The 16,121-nt window shown below is 36.5% G+C and overlaps 1 protein-coding gene across 1 annotated transcript in view; it reads left to right on the forward strand.

The window, feature by feature from the left end:
- xmas (RRM_XMAS2 and SAC3_GANP domain-containing protein xmas) overlaps positions 1 to 16,121 on the forward strand; it is a 311,404-nt gene that overhangs the window by 186,202 nt on the left and 109,081 nt on the right. Inside the window, exon 11 of the mRNA XM_090380957.1 lies at positions 6,851 to 6,971. Within this exon, the coding sequence (XP_090237083.1) occupies positions 6,851 to 6,971 (121 nt within the window). The remainder of the gene's footprint in view (positions 1 to 6,850; positions 6,972 to 16,121) is intronic.

Consider the following 16,121-nt stretch of genomic DNA (forward strand, 5'->3'; position numbering starts at 1 on the left):
GGAGCAGGAACTGACAGATACTTCTGCTTGCTCAGATTAAGAACCTGAGGGGACATATATTCATATTGAGGAAAGATAATTGTAGAATAGATATGTGGCAGTTTGCCGTTAGGCAGGGGGTAGTTGATTGCTGGAACAGACTTTCATCTGTTGTTGTTGTGTAAGTTGATAGCTTAAATAAATTTAAGGCTGAACTAAACAAACATTTGGAGTGACCGGATGGGTAAAATGGGAAGGGTTCATCGGCTTTCTTTCTTGCATCATATGCCTCAACTAATGCTAATGGCTTTAAACACCTCAGTTGAATCTTCATGCAGGTGCCTGGTCTCTAGATGCTGCAATTTGCAGAACTGAAGCTTTTCTAGGTAAGAATTTTTTTTTTTTTTTTTTTATGAAAACCCCAAACACGAGAGGTATTAGAACCTATAGTACTTGGTACCGTGCTTGGGTCGGAGTTTGAGAAGACGAAAGAAGATATTTGTTGACATCAGACTTAAACTTTTGTAGACTATAATTTTCAGGAAATATGTATGAAGGAAGGTTGTTCCAGAAAACAGCGGTTGAATGAATAAACAAGGAAGATGAAAAGTTGGTTCCGTGAGTTTGAAGTCGGACAGTAAATGGTTGTTGGCTGGTGGCGGCATGTGTTCAGACTGTTTTGAAAGAGAGAGTGGGAATAATAGAAGTCAATTCAGAAGAACAGTGCCCATAGAAGTATCTCTGGAAAAGGCATGCAGAAGAAACAGTATGTCTGTGAGACAGCAAGTAAAGAGACTCTGTTAGAGAGGAGTCATTAATTAACCTAACTGCCCTCTTCTGAATGGAATATAGAAGCCTGAGAGAGGTTTTGAGGGCACTAACCCAGATGTGGGAACAATATTCCATGGTAGGGCTGATTGGCGATTTGTACAGAGTAAACAGCTGTTTGGAAGAAAAGTAACACTGAGAACCAAAGAGAAAACCAAGTTTTTCAGATGCAGAGGAAGCAATATTTGTAATGTGCTTGTGCAAAAGAGGTTAGAAGTCAGGGTAATCCCCAAAAGAGATATATCAACTTGCCTAGAAATTGGTCACCAAAGGTAAGCATAGGAGCAAAAGAATCATTTTTGTGAGATATAAGACAAGACTGAGTTTTAGAAGGATTGAAATCAACTAAGTTGTCTTTGCCCCACTAGAAAATTACCTGGAGATCGGCATTTAAGAAATTGGTAGCAGATATTCGAGAAGTTGAAGCTGATTGAGCAGGGCAAAGTTTCTCAAAATGGAAACTGGAATGCAATGTGCTATCATTGGCAAAACTATGGATAGGATTTCCAGTCAATGGAAGAAGGTAATTAATATACAAGAGGAAAAGAGTGGGGGAAAGAACTGAACCTTGGGGGACACCAGCATAAGTGGAGAAGTTAAAAAAATAAGAGAGCCATCTACCATTACCCTCAGTGAGCGATCAGAGAGAAAACTGGATAACAAATCAAATTTATTTACTATACTCGTAGCATTGGTGTACATGCAAGTATACATGCACCTGATCTTACTCTTAGTTACCCTAACATGTTCCATGATAATCCCCCAGAAGTCCTTGAAATCCCCAGTACCTCGCTTTCTATGCTGCTGCACATTCCAATAGAAGCAGTGCGAGAATCTCTTTCACCTCTGCCTGTGGCTACTGTTAATCTATTAGTCTGTGACTCACCCCAAGCTAGCAGTTTCCCGACCCATCTAACACACACACACGCTTCTTGATTAGACCGGGGTTCGAGCCCGTGACTACCAAATATGGATGATGCAGAAATGTCAGGGAATGACCACCGCATATCCCCGGAGCAATATGGCCTTAGTTGCTAATGCTCCTAAAAGCCAAATAACAACACTAACAACCATCTAACACTGTCTCAGTAGCATCACCAAATATTCTTGCACCCTTTCTATTTAAGTATATCCCAACCCTGTAGAAACAGTCTCTCCTGTTAACAAGCACAGACCACACTGTGAAAAATTCCAACCCACGAGCCTTGCACAATCTCTCCGGGGCCGAATTGATTGACAAGGCTGTCATCCTATACTCCCTCCTGTTGTGTCTGGGCAGAATTGCACACACTTACAAATTTAACCCTAACTTGCACCTTTTTTTCAATATTGACCTGTACAGTGGTACCTTGGTTTGCGAGCATAATTCGTTCCAGAAACGTGCTCGTAATCCAAAGCACTCGTATATCAAAGCGAATTTCCCCATAAGAAATAATGGAAACCCAGATGATTTGTTCCAAAACTCAAAAATATTCATATACTGTAAAAATGATTAATACAAAATACATACCTTTTTATATTTTTAATATTTAAATTTAATATACATAAAGCAATCGAATTTATTAATTATTGGGTAGGACGACTTTCACTGTCTCTAACGGAATCACTGCTATCTGTTGATTTTTTCTTTTTGTGCGACTTTAACAAGGAATCTTTCCAATGACACTTGCTTTTGCCTCCTTTTGAGGATTTCACGGAAATCAGATTCATCGCTCGCACTATTACAAAACGAGGAGGCACGCTTGATACACATAAACAAAGCTGCGCGCGTGTACCAACTGAATAAACAACACCATAAAGGCAGAGATACACTATATTAACACCTCACATTTTACTAAAGCACATTTCTAGGGGTTACTACCATAAAACAATAAAAACAATTTCCAGTTGCGTTCCTGCTAGTGGAATCTGTTATAAACTGGTAGTAAACTCGATCTAATTGCATTTGCGATTATACTAGCTGGAATTGTTGGTTTTTATGTTATTATGGTGAAATGTGTTTCCCCTTCACTGATATAAAAAACCATAAATACATTTTCAAAATCTTCTCTTCATTCCTATCGAGTTGCGTTCGGTTGGGGTGATTCTGCGTTCGACTGCCATTTCTTGTAAACACAAAGGCTAATTGTGCATAAGCGAATTCGGTTCGTGTTATATAAGATATCGTTCCCCTATTTATAAATCGTGTATGATCGAATTCGTGTAGTGTAAACACGTGTTATACGAGGACTGACTGTACTCGTATTGCAAGTCCTCGCTCGTTTATCGAGTTAAAATTTATTAAAAATTTTTGCTCGTCTTGCAAAACACTCACATACCAAGTTACTCGTAATCCAAGGTACCACTGTATTTGTTAAGTAAGTCCAGAGATCTCCTGCTCTTAATGTCATTAGTGCCAACGTATACAGTATCACCTTTTGTGCCCTTAAAAGATGATATCTGCTCTACAACGTTATCAACTTTTGCCCCTGGCAGACATACCCTGGTCCTGTTCCACCTATCCTTTTTGCACAATATATTTCCAGTTTCCCTGACAATTGAGTCACCAACAATAACTAGCTCCTGTGGGATCAGCACAGTCTGCCCTGAAGATTGCCTGATGCACAAGAGTGAACTCTGGCATTGAGTGGGCAGCTGAGAGTTTGATGAGCCCACATTTCATTTCCTTCAAGGGAATCTACCCTCCTCTTCAAACTCTCATAGACTCCCATCAGAACGCTGAGTTGACACCTAATTTCTTGCCACACTGTGCACCTAGCACACACACACACACACAAAGACATCCTCCTTGGCTAGATCATGTCCCTTTCCAGAAAGATCCACAAACATTTCACAAGTTACGCATTTTTTTAGGCTGTGATGCATTGGAGAATCGCCTCCTTCAGTTCTCCCCCAAGCCACAGCACTTCCACTACTTTGTGCATGTTGCTTTGCTGCTCTAATGATTTCCATTTAAATACGATGTATTTAATTAACAATGACAATTAATAAGGTTAATACATTTAATTGATTAATTTACTATACTTGACTATACAATACTATTCTAAGCTAATGCAGTAATATGTATTCCACTATATAGCTTTACGTTATACTTTAGCTATGAAGTTCGAGATATACGATATCAAGTTACCATAACAATCGCAATGTTAAATTAGTTATATCCTTAATTAAATACAAAAGATATATGCCCAAAAAGTGATTAAAACCATCAAAATACTAATTTATTACAATTAAAACCCTACTATTCTTCTGCGCTACTGGTTGCGCTGCGATATTCCCCCGAAAACAATGATGCGATAGCGTTATGAATAGTGAGTTGTAACTTACCAAATCACTAGCTAAATTTAAAAAATAAGCTAACTAACACTTAGTAGTGTTAGTTAGCTATTTAATCTAATTGTAAAACAAATTAATAAGTTAACTAATCCAAAATACAATAAAATTTCAAAGAAAACATCCGTTTGCACCAGCTCCAGAAGTCTATGTCTTCACACCTATAGTCTCCAATATATATATATATATATAAAAAATAAAAAAATATATATAAAAATCACAAATCATCATCTTTATTATATATTTTCTGTTATTACAATGAAATAATCCTATTTATTCGGGATTGTTAGGAATGTGCTATTGATATGTAACATTAATTTTATTGTTAACAGTTAGACTTGTATGCACGTGTTTTGACTTTGTTTTATTGTGGATCCATGGAGTGGGTATGGTATTGCACATTTCAGGCAGTTTGGGCCTAACTAACAAATTTTGGATCCGTTGGTGGCAACATGTATACGGTCTGGACCCTCAAATCTGAACTGCTTAGAATTGGCAAAGGGAGGGGGGAAAGAAGCAGATGAGGGAGGAATGGAATCAGAAGGAGAAGAATTGACAAGGAGAGGATCCATTCATTCATTCACGTGGCAATCTCTCCTCTGCTTGTTGGGTGCTTTGAATGGGTGGATAGCCAATAGCTCTTGTATACCTGTTTCTTTTGCCCCAGTGGAACTTTTACTGATTTTGATTGATCTCATGTTTGGCGTGGGAGGATATAATTTTTTTTTTATCGTGATTTGAGACAATATTAGAGCTTTGGGTACCAGTCCCAGTTGAAAAAGGAGAAGTTAATTTTTTGCTTTTAATATATGACTGGTATTTGCAGAAAACTGGGATTGTAACTCAAAGCTCTATGGGTATATGTATTGGATTGTTCAAAAATACATATATAGTTAGATAAAATGTATTTGCTGTGAATGCCTTTGGATGTCACACCGTGTGTGGCAGGTGGAGGAGTGACATAGTGTTTGCTGCTGATAGTGTTGTTTTGTGTTTGCCGTCTGGCAAACTGTTGCCCTGCAATGATTTGGTTTAAATTTAAATGTTTGCTACTCTAATTAAGATTGTAAGATAATTTGTTTTAAAAACGAAAATATGTATCCTCAGTATGAACAGAACAGCACATATTTTGCCTCATTAAACAAAAATAATGAACATTATCAACTCTTTTAGCTATATGGTTTCTCAAACCACTGAAGTTAATTTTCGATACGCTCTAGGGTTTCGAGTCATCTTATTGGGAGTTTGTATATATGTAAATGGTTATTCCATTGGTCAAAAGGTTATACAATACAATATATTTCCCAATGGATAATATTATTATTATCTTGTATTAAATTTACACCATTAATTAATTAAAATTAATAAATTAATATTACATACCAGATTATTGCAGGGTGGCAGTTTTCCAGGTGATGCCCTTGCAAGCAGTGTGATTGGCAGCTAGCACGAGATTGCTTCTTTTCTTGCCAGTTGCTGCACGTGGCTTGGTTTCTTGTGGGTGTCTAGTGGGTACTGTATTTTATTGAACTGGATTGTATTTTTGAATTGTCTGATGCCCGTAGATCTTTGGGTTCCAGTCCCAGTTTTCTCTGGATACCAATTGAATATTAAAAGTAAAAAATTAACATTGTCTCAAATTGTGATCACAGAAGGTTTGTATTTGGCCATATTGAGTGTGGGGCTGATTGAAATTGGTAAAACTGTTGTTGGGATGGGGGATGCATGGGCCTTCATTTTGTTTGGCTGCCTGTCCATTTGGGCCCCCTGAGGTATGGGCTTGTGAATGAGTGGATTTTCTTTTTTTCTCCTTCTGTTTTTCTTTTGTCTGTTCGTTTTGTTTTATTTCTTTTCTTTTTTGTTGGTTCTGTATGGTTTGGGTTTGTGTCTGGATTGGTGTATGTTTGGCATTGAAGATTGAGTCATTTAAAAATATGGGCACCCGCTACTAATACTAAATTGTGATTACTTAGAACAGCTTACTTGTTGAATTATTAGTGTTTTATTTTTAATGAGATACAGATCAAAGCTTACAAATACATTTTCGTTCAATACTAAATTCAGCAGTTGGATAGGTTATCCTATCCGACTGCTGAATTTCGAAGACCTATAAAGACTATGAGTGTAAAAAGAAAACAGTGGTATCTTACTGTTTCCTTCTCTGATTAATTTCTTTTAGAGAATGCAATCTCGTATAAGCATGTTATTCATTGTTTTTCTTTTGCCTTCTAAAACTTTGTATGAAAACTTTAACAGGTTCCCTGCCAAGCAAATTATGTTTTTCGAATATTGTTTCTGCTGTGTATATCTACCTTTTGCAGTATCTGTCATTCACTTTCCATTGGTGAACATAGCAGAAAGTCTCCTGAAAACTTTGTTTTTTCTTTGGATTTTATTCAGTACATACCTGTTCTTTTCATCACCAAGAAAGGTTTTTGTTTTATTTTCATTAAGCACTACATCATTTTTCTCCCCCATAAACTCAGCACTAATCAAAACCATTACTAGCCACTGAATGTGAGTTTCCAGAATTTACTGTAAGCTCTGTTCTGTAATCTTGTTTTCTTTTCCCTCCTGTTGCTTTCATTCATTAATAAGCTTGTTTCTTTATATAATGTAATATTTCTTATTGCCTTCCCATATTACTGTAGATTTTGGACTTTTATTGGGACATATTTTATGAAATTATTTATTATGATACTAATTTCAGGTGCTAAATGGTGGTCCATTACCCGCTAATCCTTATGCCATATACCAGCCTCATGATAGTTTTGATTCTTCTGGACTTCTGAGAAAAGAAGCTTATGATGCATCCGATCAAGCCAGAAAAGGTGATTATTTTTAATAATATATTTGGTTATCAGTATATGACTGACAGTGGTCTGGTCTAAGGTTAAGACCATATACTATAACAAAAAAGGCATGGCCAGTTGTTAACTGCTGTACTATAAAAATGACAGCTGTATAAAATAAAAATGGACAGCTGTATAAAATAAAAATGACAATTTATTTCTTTATTTAAAGTAGTTTTAGCTTTTGAATATAAAAAAAAAAAAAAACAGCAGTTGTAACGTTTGAATTCTGCTAGTCTAAACCAGTGGTGGAACAAGGGAAGGGCAGATTTGGAGTTGCTCCAGGTTTTATTTTATATTTCACAGGACTCATGAATTACATCAAAAGTGTGGGGGGTGGGGAATAGAAACAGCAGTTGTGCTGAAATTATTATTTTTATAATTATTTTATCATAATGAGGTTAACAATTATGTATAATAATGATAACCACATTTGTGGAAGTGTATTTCACACTTCTTAAGTGATTAATAACATTATTTTAAAAGCTAATAATAATTGTTGATTACTAGAAGTCATACATCGTCAATTTAACTTGTTATCCACTATTTCCTGTGCTCAATCTTACTTTCCTCTTCCTTTCAAAGAAATTTAGACCAAACCTCTTAGGAAATTTCTGTAGCTACCATTATACTCACTACTCTGCTATGTTTTTTATTCCTGAATTTCCGAAAAATTCTTCAATTTTGAGAAATTTTATCCTAGTGTGGATATTCTAGTTTATTACATTTAATGTAACACAAATTACAAATAAGTAATTTTAATTATTCATTTGTAACAAGCTTTTTTTTTTTTTTGGCTCACTAGCTTATTTTGAATGCATTTTCCCATAAAAACAATGTTATTAATAGTGATTAGTTTCTCAGAGTAGCAAGAAACTAACAGTTATATAATGATAATTACATAAAAAGTTATGTAATAATAATTACAATAACAATAATTGTTATTATCTCTTTATACATTAAAAACGTTTTCCTCCTAGTGGTATTTATTCAAGCCAATGGAAGAATAGGGTGGGACAGTTACATCACTACAAATGCGCAGGTAAATAATTACATTGATGTCTTCCATAACATTCACCAACCTCGTGCACATGCTACCCTGTGTAATACATGACCACACATGAGCATCATTTGATGTTCCATTGTAATGTCAGCTGATGAAGAGACCCGATATAGTTTGTATGTTTGTAAATAGTTTAGTATTTTATAAATACAGGAACTCCCCGACTTACGGAAATTCGCCTTTACGTAAGTTTTTACTGGCCAGTGCAAACTTAAAAAAAATCGTGGAAGCGTGTTTTGCATCCCGTAGGAATAAATGGAGGTATCGTGAAAATATAAAGTGAATCCAATAAAGCATTGTTTGTTTGTTTGTTTGTTTTTTTTTTTTTTTTGTTTTTTTTGTAATTCTCCAAGTCCTTGGAAGTTGAAAATTTCGCTATACAGTTGGTTGTCGATCATATATTTATTAACAGTATTTTTTAACCTTTCTAATCTTTTTATCATCTTTATAATTTATTTGTATAATCTTTTAAATTTGTATCATCTTTTATTTTGCAATTCCTACTATTAGTTCACACTCTCCCTATATATATTTATATATCTTGTTCAAATTTTCAATCGTTAATAAAATACTTTTTATTCATCCACTCAAGTTCAAATACATTTTTTTAAACTTGTAGTGGATGACACTTGATGTTAATACAGTTTTTTCAAATATTAATTCATTAATTAAATTTAATTAATTAATTTTAGTTTTATATGAGAGAAAAAAATTTCTCTTATATAAGATATTTAGCAGGATATAAATTTAGATTGAAATCAACAGGCAGTAGCTCAATCGGTAAAATGCAAGGATTTCAGTATTTTTCACGTGAAGGTGAAGAATGCGAGTTCAATTCTTGCGAAAATCAATAATTTTTTGATAAATTTTTGAAAATTTTTGCTTTAAGTAGACGTTTTATCCAAATGATTTTTGAGTGTGAGTTAGCGCAGTTGTGGCTTAGTGGTTAGAATGAAGGATTTTTCTCAAAAAATAAAACTGAAGAAATTTTATGCTTTGGGTTCAATTCCGATTTCTCTCCTTAAAATCTTTGTCATCAATTGTTGGTCACTTCTCCTACCTAACCTTAAGATTGAGCTACGTGTCGAGAAGGTGAATGTCATAGGGTAGTAAAATAATTATGTCGCTAGTGTGCCCCCCTGTTGTAAGAAGCCTTACTCCATCATCAGGGCCACTGATGGAGTGGACCGTATATTTGCTCCTGTTACGTGGGATTAAAAATGAATGAAAACAATAAACTAAACAAACAAACTGGATTAACGGTATCGACCCTTGCTTCACAAACGGACAATGCGAAAGGAAAGCGAAAAAAAATTTTTCTTTGTTGACCTAAGTAGGAATTGACTTTAAAAAAATTTTTTTATATTACTTGTTCATTTTAAATACAGTAATGTTTTTATCTTTTACTTAGCAAAACTGTACGGACCTTCATTTCTACGCCTAAGCTATCTCTCTCTCTATGAGGTTAAATTCAAACGTTCTCTACATTTTAATTGGTTTATTATTCATATAATAAACCAATTAAATTTTGAATTATTCATTCAAAACTACAATCTATAATTATATTGTACATAATGTACTGTAAACACAAAAATACAATCTAAAATTAATGTAAAAATTAATACAAATGAAATTTACAAAATCGATTTTTAATCTTTGCTTGTGCTGGGTTGTGGATCGTCAGGGTCATGTTCTTGGGTTGAGGTAGGAGATGTTTTCTTGATGAGGAACATGCTGAGCTTTGTTTGAACAGTTTGTTTCTTTTTTTTTCTTCATATATCTCACGATAGCAACGCACAGCATCTTGAATGATATGTTCAACCTTTGTAAATCGTTCGACATTAGGGTCCATTGCTTTGAAACTGGCGAGAGCTTTATTCAGTTTCGAAAAAGAGAATATGATAAACCCTTTGCAGTGAATTTCTTTTCTGGCTCCTCTTCTTCTTTCTCTTCTTCATCCAAAAGTTCTTTTGTCTCACAATCTAGCAACTCCTCTACGTCTTCTATTTCACATTCTAATTTAAGATTTTTTGCAAGTTTAACTATTTTTTTTGTAATCACTTCCAGCTCCTCTTCTTTTTCAGATCCTTCAAATGTAGTATTCGCATAACATTTTAGACACTTTCCCACAAAGATAAATCAGCATCAGAATCTATCACTTCGATGGCTTGTGTGAATGTCGTTCTGAGATAGTGAATGAGATAGAATGCTGAAATAGCACCCTGATCCATGGATTGAATAAGAGCGGTTGTGTTAGGTAGCATAAAAACCACTCTAACATCATGATGAAGGTCGTCCAGATGAGGGGGATGGCCAGGGGCATTGTCCATAACCAATAAAATCTTGAAAGGGATACCTCTTTCCGCACAATATTCACGAGCCTGGGGAATGAAGCAGTTCATGAACCAGTCTTCGAACATTGCTTGAGTCATCCAAGCTTTAGGGTTTGAATGGTAGTAAATGGGCAGTGTGTGCTCGTTGATGTGCTTAAATGCACAAGGGTTTTCTGAATGATAAATGAGAAAAGGCTTCAGCTTAAAACTTGCGGCATTCCCACCAAGCAACAAAGTTAACCGATCCTTAAAAGCTTTGAATCCTGGCATCCTTTTTTCTTCTTGGTGTATGTACGTACGATTAGGCATGCATTTCCATTGCAAGCCGGTTTCATCTATGTTGAATATTTGTTCCAGTAGATAACCTTCTTCTTTGATTAAAGAGTCGAAACTATCAAGGAATTTTTTGGCTCCATCTTCTTCTGCACTTCCTGCTTCTCCTGTGACATGCACATTATGCAAAGCAAATCTTTTTTTAAAATGCTTAAACCACCCAGTACTAGCCTGAAAATCTTCTGCGTAATCGTCTCGGGTGCATGATTTTAAACTCTGAAACAAACTTCTAGCCTTCGTTTGCACTGTGTGAAGGCTCATGGGTGTATTTTTTTGTATTAAATCTTCCATCCAGATAAACAACAATTTCTCCATTTCGTGGATGGGTCCCTGTCGTTGTTTGGTTAAAATTGTAGACTTAATAGGTGCAGAACCTTTCGCAGCTTCCCGAATTCTTCTTTTGTCCTTAAGTATCGTCGATACCGTGGAATGTGATAACTTCAAGTCACTTGCTATCGTGTTCACTTTCTTTCCGCCTTCATACTGCTGGATAACTTTCATTTTACACTCTAAATCAATAGTTTATCTTGACTTCTTAGCTGGCTAATGTAGATGAAGGCATTTTCCTTTTACTAAACATTTTATAGGTATTTATAGGTAAGGAAGGGGATGAATCAGATTGGTCCACTTGATATCGATGGGTCAATTGTTGATGATCCTGCTCAGGTAGCTAACAAACTAAATGAATATTTTGCATCGACATTCACACATGAGGAGTTATTTAGCGAGGGGAAAGCCAGAGGTGTATTCAACTCTAGCAGTAAGCTAGAGAATCTTGTAATAACTGAGAGTAAAGTGGAGGAGAAATTGTTGAAGATAAACACAAGAAAGGCACCCAGGGTGGATGGGATCTATCCAGTTATATTAAAGGAGGCAGCAGAGGAAGTAAGCAAACCCTTAGCCATAATTATGAGAGCTTCCTTGGACTCAGGGGAAGTACCCACAGACTGGAGATGTGCAAATGTGACCCCAATTCACAAAGGAGGATCAAAGGCTGACACAAGTAATTATAGACCTGTGAGTTTAACTTCTGTTCCAGGAAAATTAATGAAGGCACTAGTTAAAGAAGCACTGCAGTATCATTTAGACAAGACTTCAGTTATAGCTCGGACACAGCATGGTTTTGTTAAGGGGTATCATAGTATCCAATCAAATTGGTCTTGCCTGACCAATTTGATTGGATACTATGATGCAGTCACAAAGGAACTGGATGCAGGGAATAACTTTGATATTATATACTTGGATCTTAGAAAGGCTTTTGATACTGTTGCACATGGAAGACTGCTGCACAAATTGGAGCAGTGTGACATTGGAGGCAAATTGCTGCTGTGGATAAAGGGGTGGCTGAGAGGGAGAAGACAGAGAGTGGTAATCAATGGACACTGCTCGTCGTGGACTAATGTTATTAGTGGAGTCCCTCAGGGCTCAGTGTTGGGTCCATTGTTGTTTTCTGTATTCATAAATGATATTGATGATGGTATATCAAGCTTAATGTTGAAGTTTGCAGACGATACAAAGGTAGGCAGGGTTGTCAAGGACACTACTGACACTATATTGCTGCAACAGGATCTTGAAAGGTTGAGCAGATGGGCTGAGAGGTGGCAAATGAAGTTTAACATTGACAAATGTAAAGTACTACACATGGGAAACAGCAACCCCAAAGCAACTTATCAACTCTGTGGTACTACACTGACAGTGGTAGAGAATGAAAGGGACCTGGGGGTGGTTGTGCAGGCAGATATGAAGTTCTCTGAGCAGTGCAGACGGGCAGCAAGAGTAGCTCATGGTGTATATTGTCTATGATATATAGGAATTTTTCTAGCAGGGATAAGGAGGTGATTATTCCCTTCTATAAGGCAATGGTCAGGCCACACCTAGAGTACTGTATACAGGTCTGGAGGCCTCATTTCAAGAAGGATGTAGAGCTGCTGGAATGAGTACAGAGAAGGGCAAGATTAGTGAATGGAACAAAGGGGTGCTCTTACGAAGAAAGGCTTAAGTTTTGCAAATTACAGTGTCTGGAGACTAGGCACCAGCGAGGTGATCTGATAGAGGTGTATAAAGCCTTGAATGGTTTGAGCATGCTCAATGCTGATGGGATTCTTCCTCTAGCTCAGAATAATCTCCTGAGAGGGCATAAATTCAAATTGAGGAAAGACAGATGTAGAATAGACGTGCAGAAATTTGCCTTTAGCCAGTGGGTGGTTGGTTGGTGGAACAGACTTCCATCCCTTGTCGTGGAAGTTGATAGCCTAAATAAGTTTAAGGCTCAGCTGGACAGGTATTTTGAACGAACGGAGGGGTGAAGTGGAAGTGGTGTTTTTTTTTTTTTTTTGGCTGATGCTGCATAAGCTTGCTTTCTTGCATCAAATGCCTCTGCTAATGCTAAATATTTCAGTAGAATTTTAATTAATACACCAACGCAACAGATGCTTGAAAGCGACTGAGTGTATGTGCCTGGTGGTGTCCTCAGGCCTCCCGTCATCGATGTGCCTCCTCATGGGTTATCGGTGTCCTCAGTAGTGACTTCCTGATTTATTATTAATTTATTCATTATTTATTTTTTTTTGTGGTCGTAAGTGTGGCCGGTCATAAGTTGACGACCAAGTGTATTACTAAGCTATTTATCTCTCTAAATGTCATATTTATAATGGAAATTCGCTACCCATCATCGTTATCATATGTTCCATTATAAGAATCAATTTTGAACGTCTTTGTGATATTTTTCTAAAGCATGTTTCTGGAGGTCTCGACCAAAAAACGATAAAAACAATTTGCACTTTCCGATTTAGTGGGCTTTTCTGTTAGTGCATCTGATTATTATTATTATTATTATTATTATTTTTATTATTATTAGCTGTATGGTGCAAGGAAGCCTGAGGCTTTTGCTGCACCAGCCAAAAAAAAAAAAATTCTGAGTTACCCTGTGTGTGTGTGTGTGTGTGTGTGTGTGTGTGTGTGTGTGTGTGTGTGTGTGTGTGTGTGTGTGTGTGTGTGTGTGTGTGTGTGTGAGAGAGAGAGAGAGAGAGAGAGAGAGAGAGAGAGAGAGAGAGAGAGAGAGAGAGAAACAAGAGTCAGAAGTAAAAGGGATTCACCAAGAAAGAGAAGAATGATGATATCCAGCTCAGGACCCTGGGTATGCCAAGCCCCCGGGGTATAAACGGGTAATAAACTCGATCTTATTGCATTTGCAATAATACATATAACTGCAATTGAAAACTGAAAACTTGAATCATATAAAAAACAAATTTTCTGAAACTTCTCTTCATTCTTATGTATGTATTATAATGATGAAGGCAGAGCGATCAACAAAAAGTGCAAGTGGTGGTAGTTCCAGGAAATGACAAAATTGATTTAGAAATGAAGATGAAAATAATTATGAAATATGAAGCAAGACAAAGTTTGTCATCTATTGCAAGGGAATTAGGTCTTGCTATATGCACACTGTCCTTTAAAATACTATTTTAAAGGACAGTGTGCATGTAAAAGAACATGTTAAAGGATCAATGCATTTAAGATCAACACTGATCACAAAACAGCATTCAGGTGCTATATTGAAGGTGGACCAGCTGTTAATAATATGGATGGAAAATCAGATTCAGAAGCGAGTGCACCTGAGTCTAATGACCATTCAAGCAAAAGCAACAAGTATTTATGAAGATATTAAGGATAAGTGCGATGAACCCCAACCCAAGTTCGTGGCAAGCAACAGCTGGTTTAATAGGTTCAAGCATCGTGCTGGTTTCCACAACGTTAAAGTATGTGGTGAAGTCGCCAGTGCTGATTCTGCAGCTGCAGAGAAATTTTGTGATGTGTTGGAAAAAATTATTAATGAAGGCAGCTATTCAACACAGCAAATTTTTTATGTTGATGAGACTGCTTGTATTGGAAAAAAATGCCGGATCGAACATACATTGCCAAAGAGGAAAATACAAAGCCAGGTTTCAAGGTGTCAAAAGATATGACTTGCTTGGGGCTAATGCAGGGGGAGATTACAGATTAAAACCACTGCTTGTGTACCATTCTGGAAATCCTTGTGCATTTCAGGGCATCAATATAGCCACCCTACCCATGCATTTCCGATCGAACCAGAGAGCATGGATAATAATATCTCTCTTTGAGGATTGGTTTAAATGCTGCTTCATTCCCGAGGTTGAAAAATATTGTAAAGACAACGACATTCCTTTCAAGATTTTGCTTCTATTAGATAATGCTCCTGGACATCCTACGTGTCTAGATGATTTCAATTCGAACATGAGAGTCATATTTCTATTGCCAAACACGACTTCACTCATCCAACCTATGGATCGGTGTTATTTCGAATGTAAAAGCATATTATTTACACACAACATTTGCTCAGGCATTTCCTGCAGTAGATGATGTGAAAAATTTTACGTTTAGCAACTTTTGGAAATCTTACAATATTTACCATGCATTTATTAACATCTTAAACGTTAATAAAACCTGGGTGGAAATTACTAAAAGTCGTTTAAATATGCCCACGGCACATAAAAGGCTTTGAAGGATTTGAAAAAAACTAATCATATGAAGAGGTTACAGATAATATTGTAAAGGTTGCAGATCTACTTCAGTTGGAGGTTGATGCCAAAGATGTGGAGGGGTTAATAGGGGAGAAGGAATTATCTAACAAAGAACTTATTGACGAAGCTCAAGATAAACGAAATGAGGAGCCATGATGCTTCATCGTCAGAGAGATGGCAATGGCAAAGTTTAAGAAGATGGATCCTGACAGCAAACAATTCTTAAAAGTTGACAGAGGGATGAATGATATGCTTGCTTGCTACAAAGAAATCTATGATGAAAAGAAAAAAGCCACTGTCCAGTCATCCATTAATATGTTCTTTCGTAAGGTTGAGCTGCCGACCCCTTCTAAATTTCCACAGACCTCAACCTGCTGAGTGGCATAGTTATCAGCTGAAGATGTCAATTCTGGCAGTGATGCTCGAGAGGTAAAACTTACTGACATTATGCCTGTCTTTTCTCTTTTTTTGTAATTTTATAATTTTATTTACATGTTCGTTGAACGTTTCTTTTTTTATTTAATCAATTCGGTGAGGACAGTTGCGAGTGCTGCACAAGCATGGGGGAAATTACGACTTACGTAGCGTTCTGCAGAACGCAACCCTTACGTAAGTCAGGGGGTTCCTGTATTTTAAATGTTTTTATAGTTTGTAAATATTTTAGTCCTGCTCTTTCAGATGCAACAATACTCCTCATGCATTATGGAATTCAAAGCAAAAGACGTTTTCCTAAGTGGTCTATGTAAATGCTGGTAAATAATTACATAAGTGATATTTATTCCACCTTGAGAACGCCATATGGTGGTGGGGGTAAGGTAGCCAATGAGAGAAGAGGGATGCGGGTCACGTGGGGCAATTA

This window comes from Mastigoproctus giganteus, chromosome 9 (assembly GCF_048544385.1).
Source record: "Mastigoproctus giganteus isolate SK-2022 chromosome 9, ASM4854438v1, whole genome shotgun sequence".
Lineage (NCBI taxonomy): Eukaryota > Metazoa > Arthropoda > Arachnida > Uropygi > Thelyphonidae > Mastigoproctus > Mastigoproctus giganteus.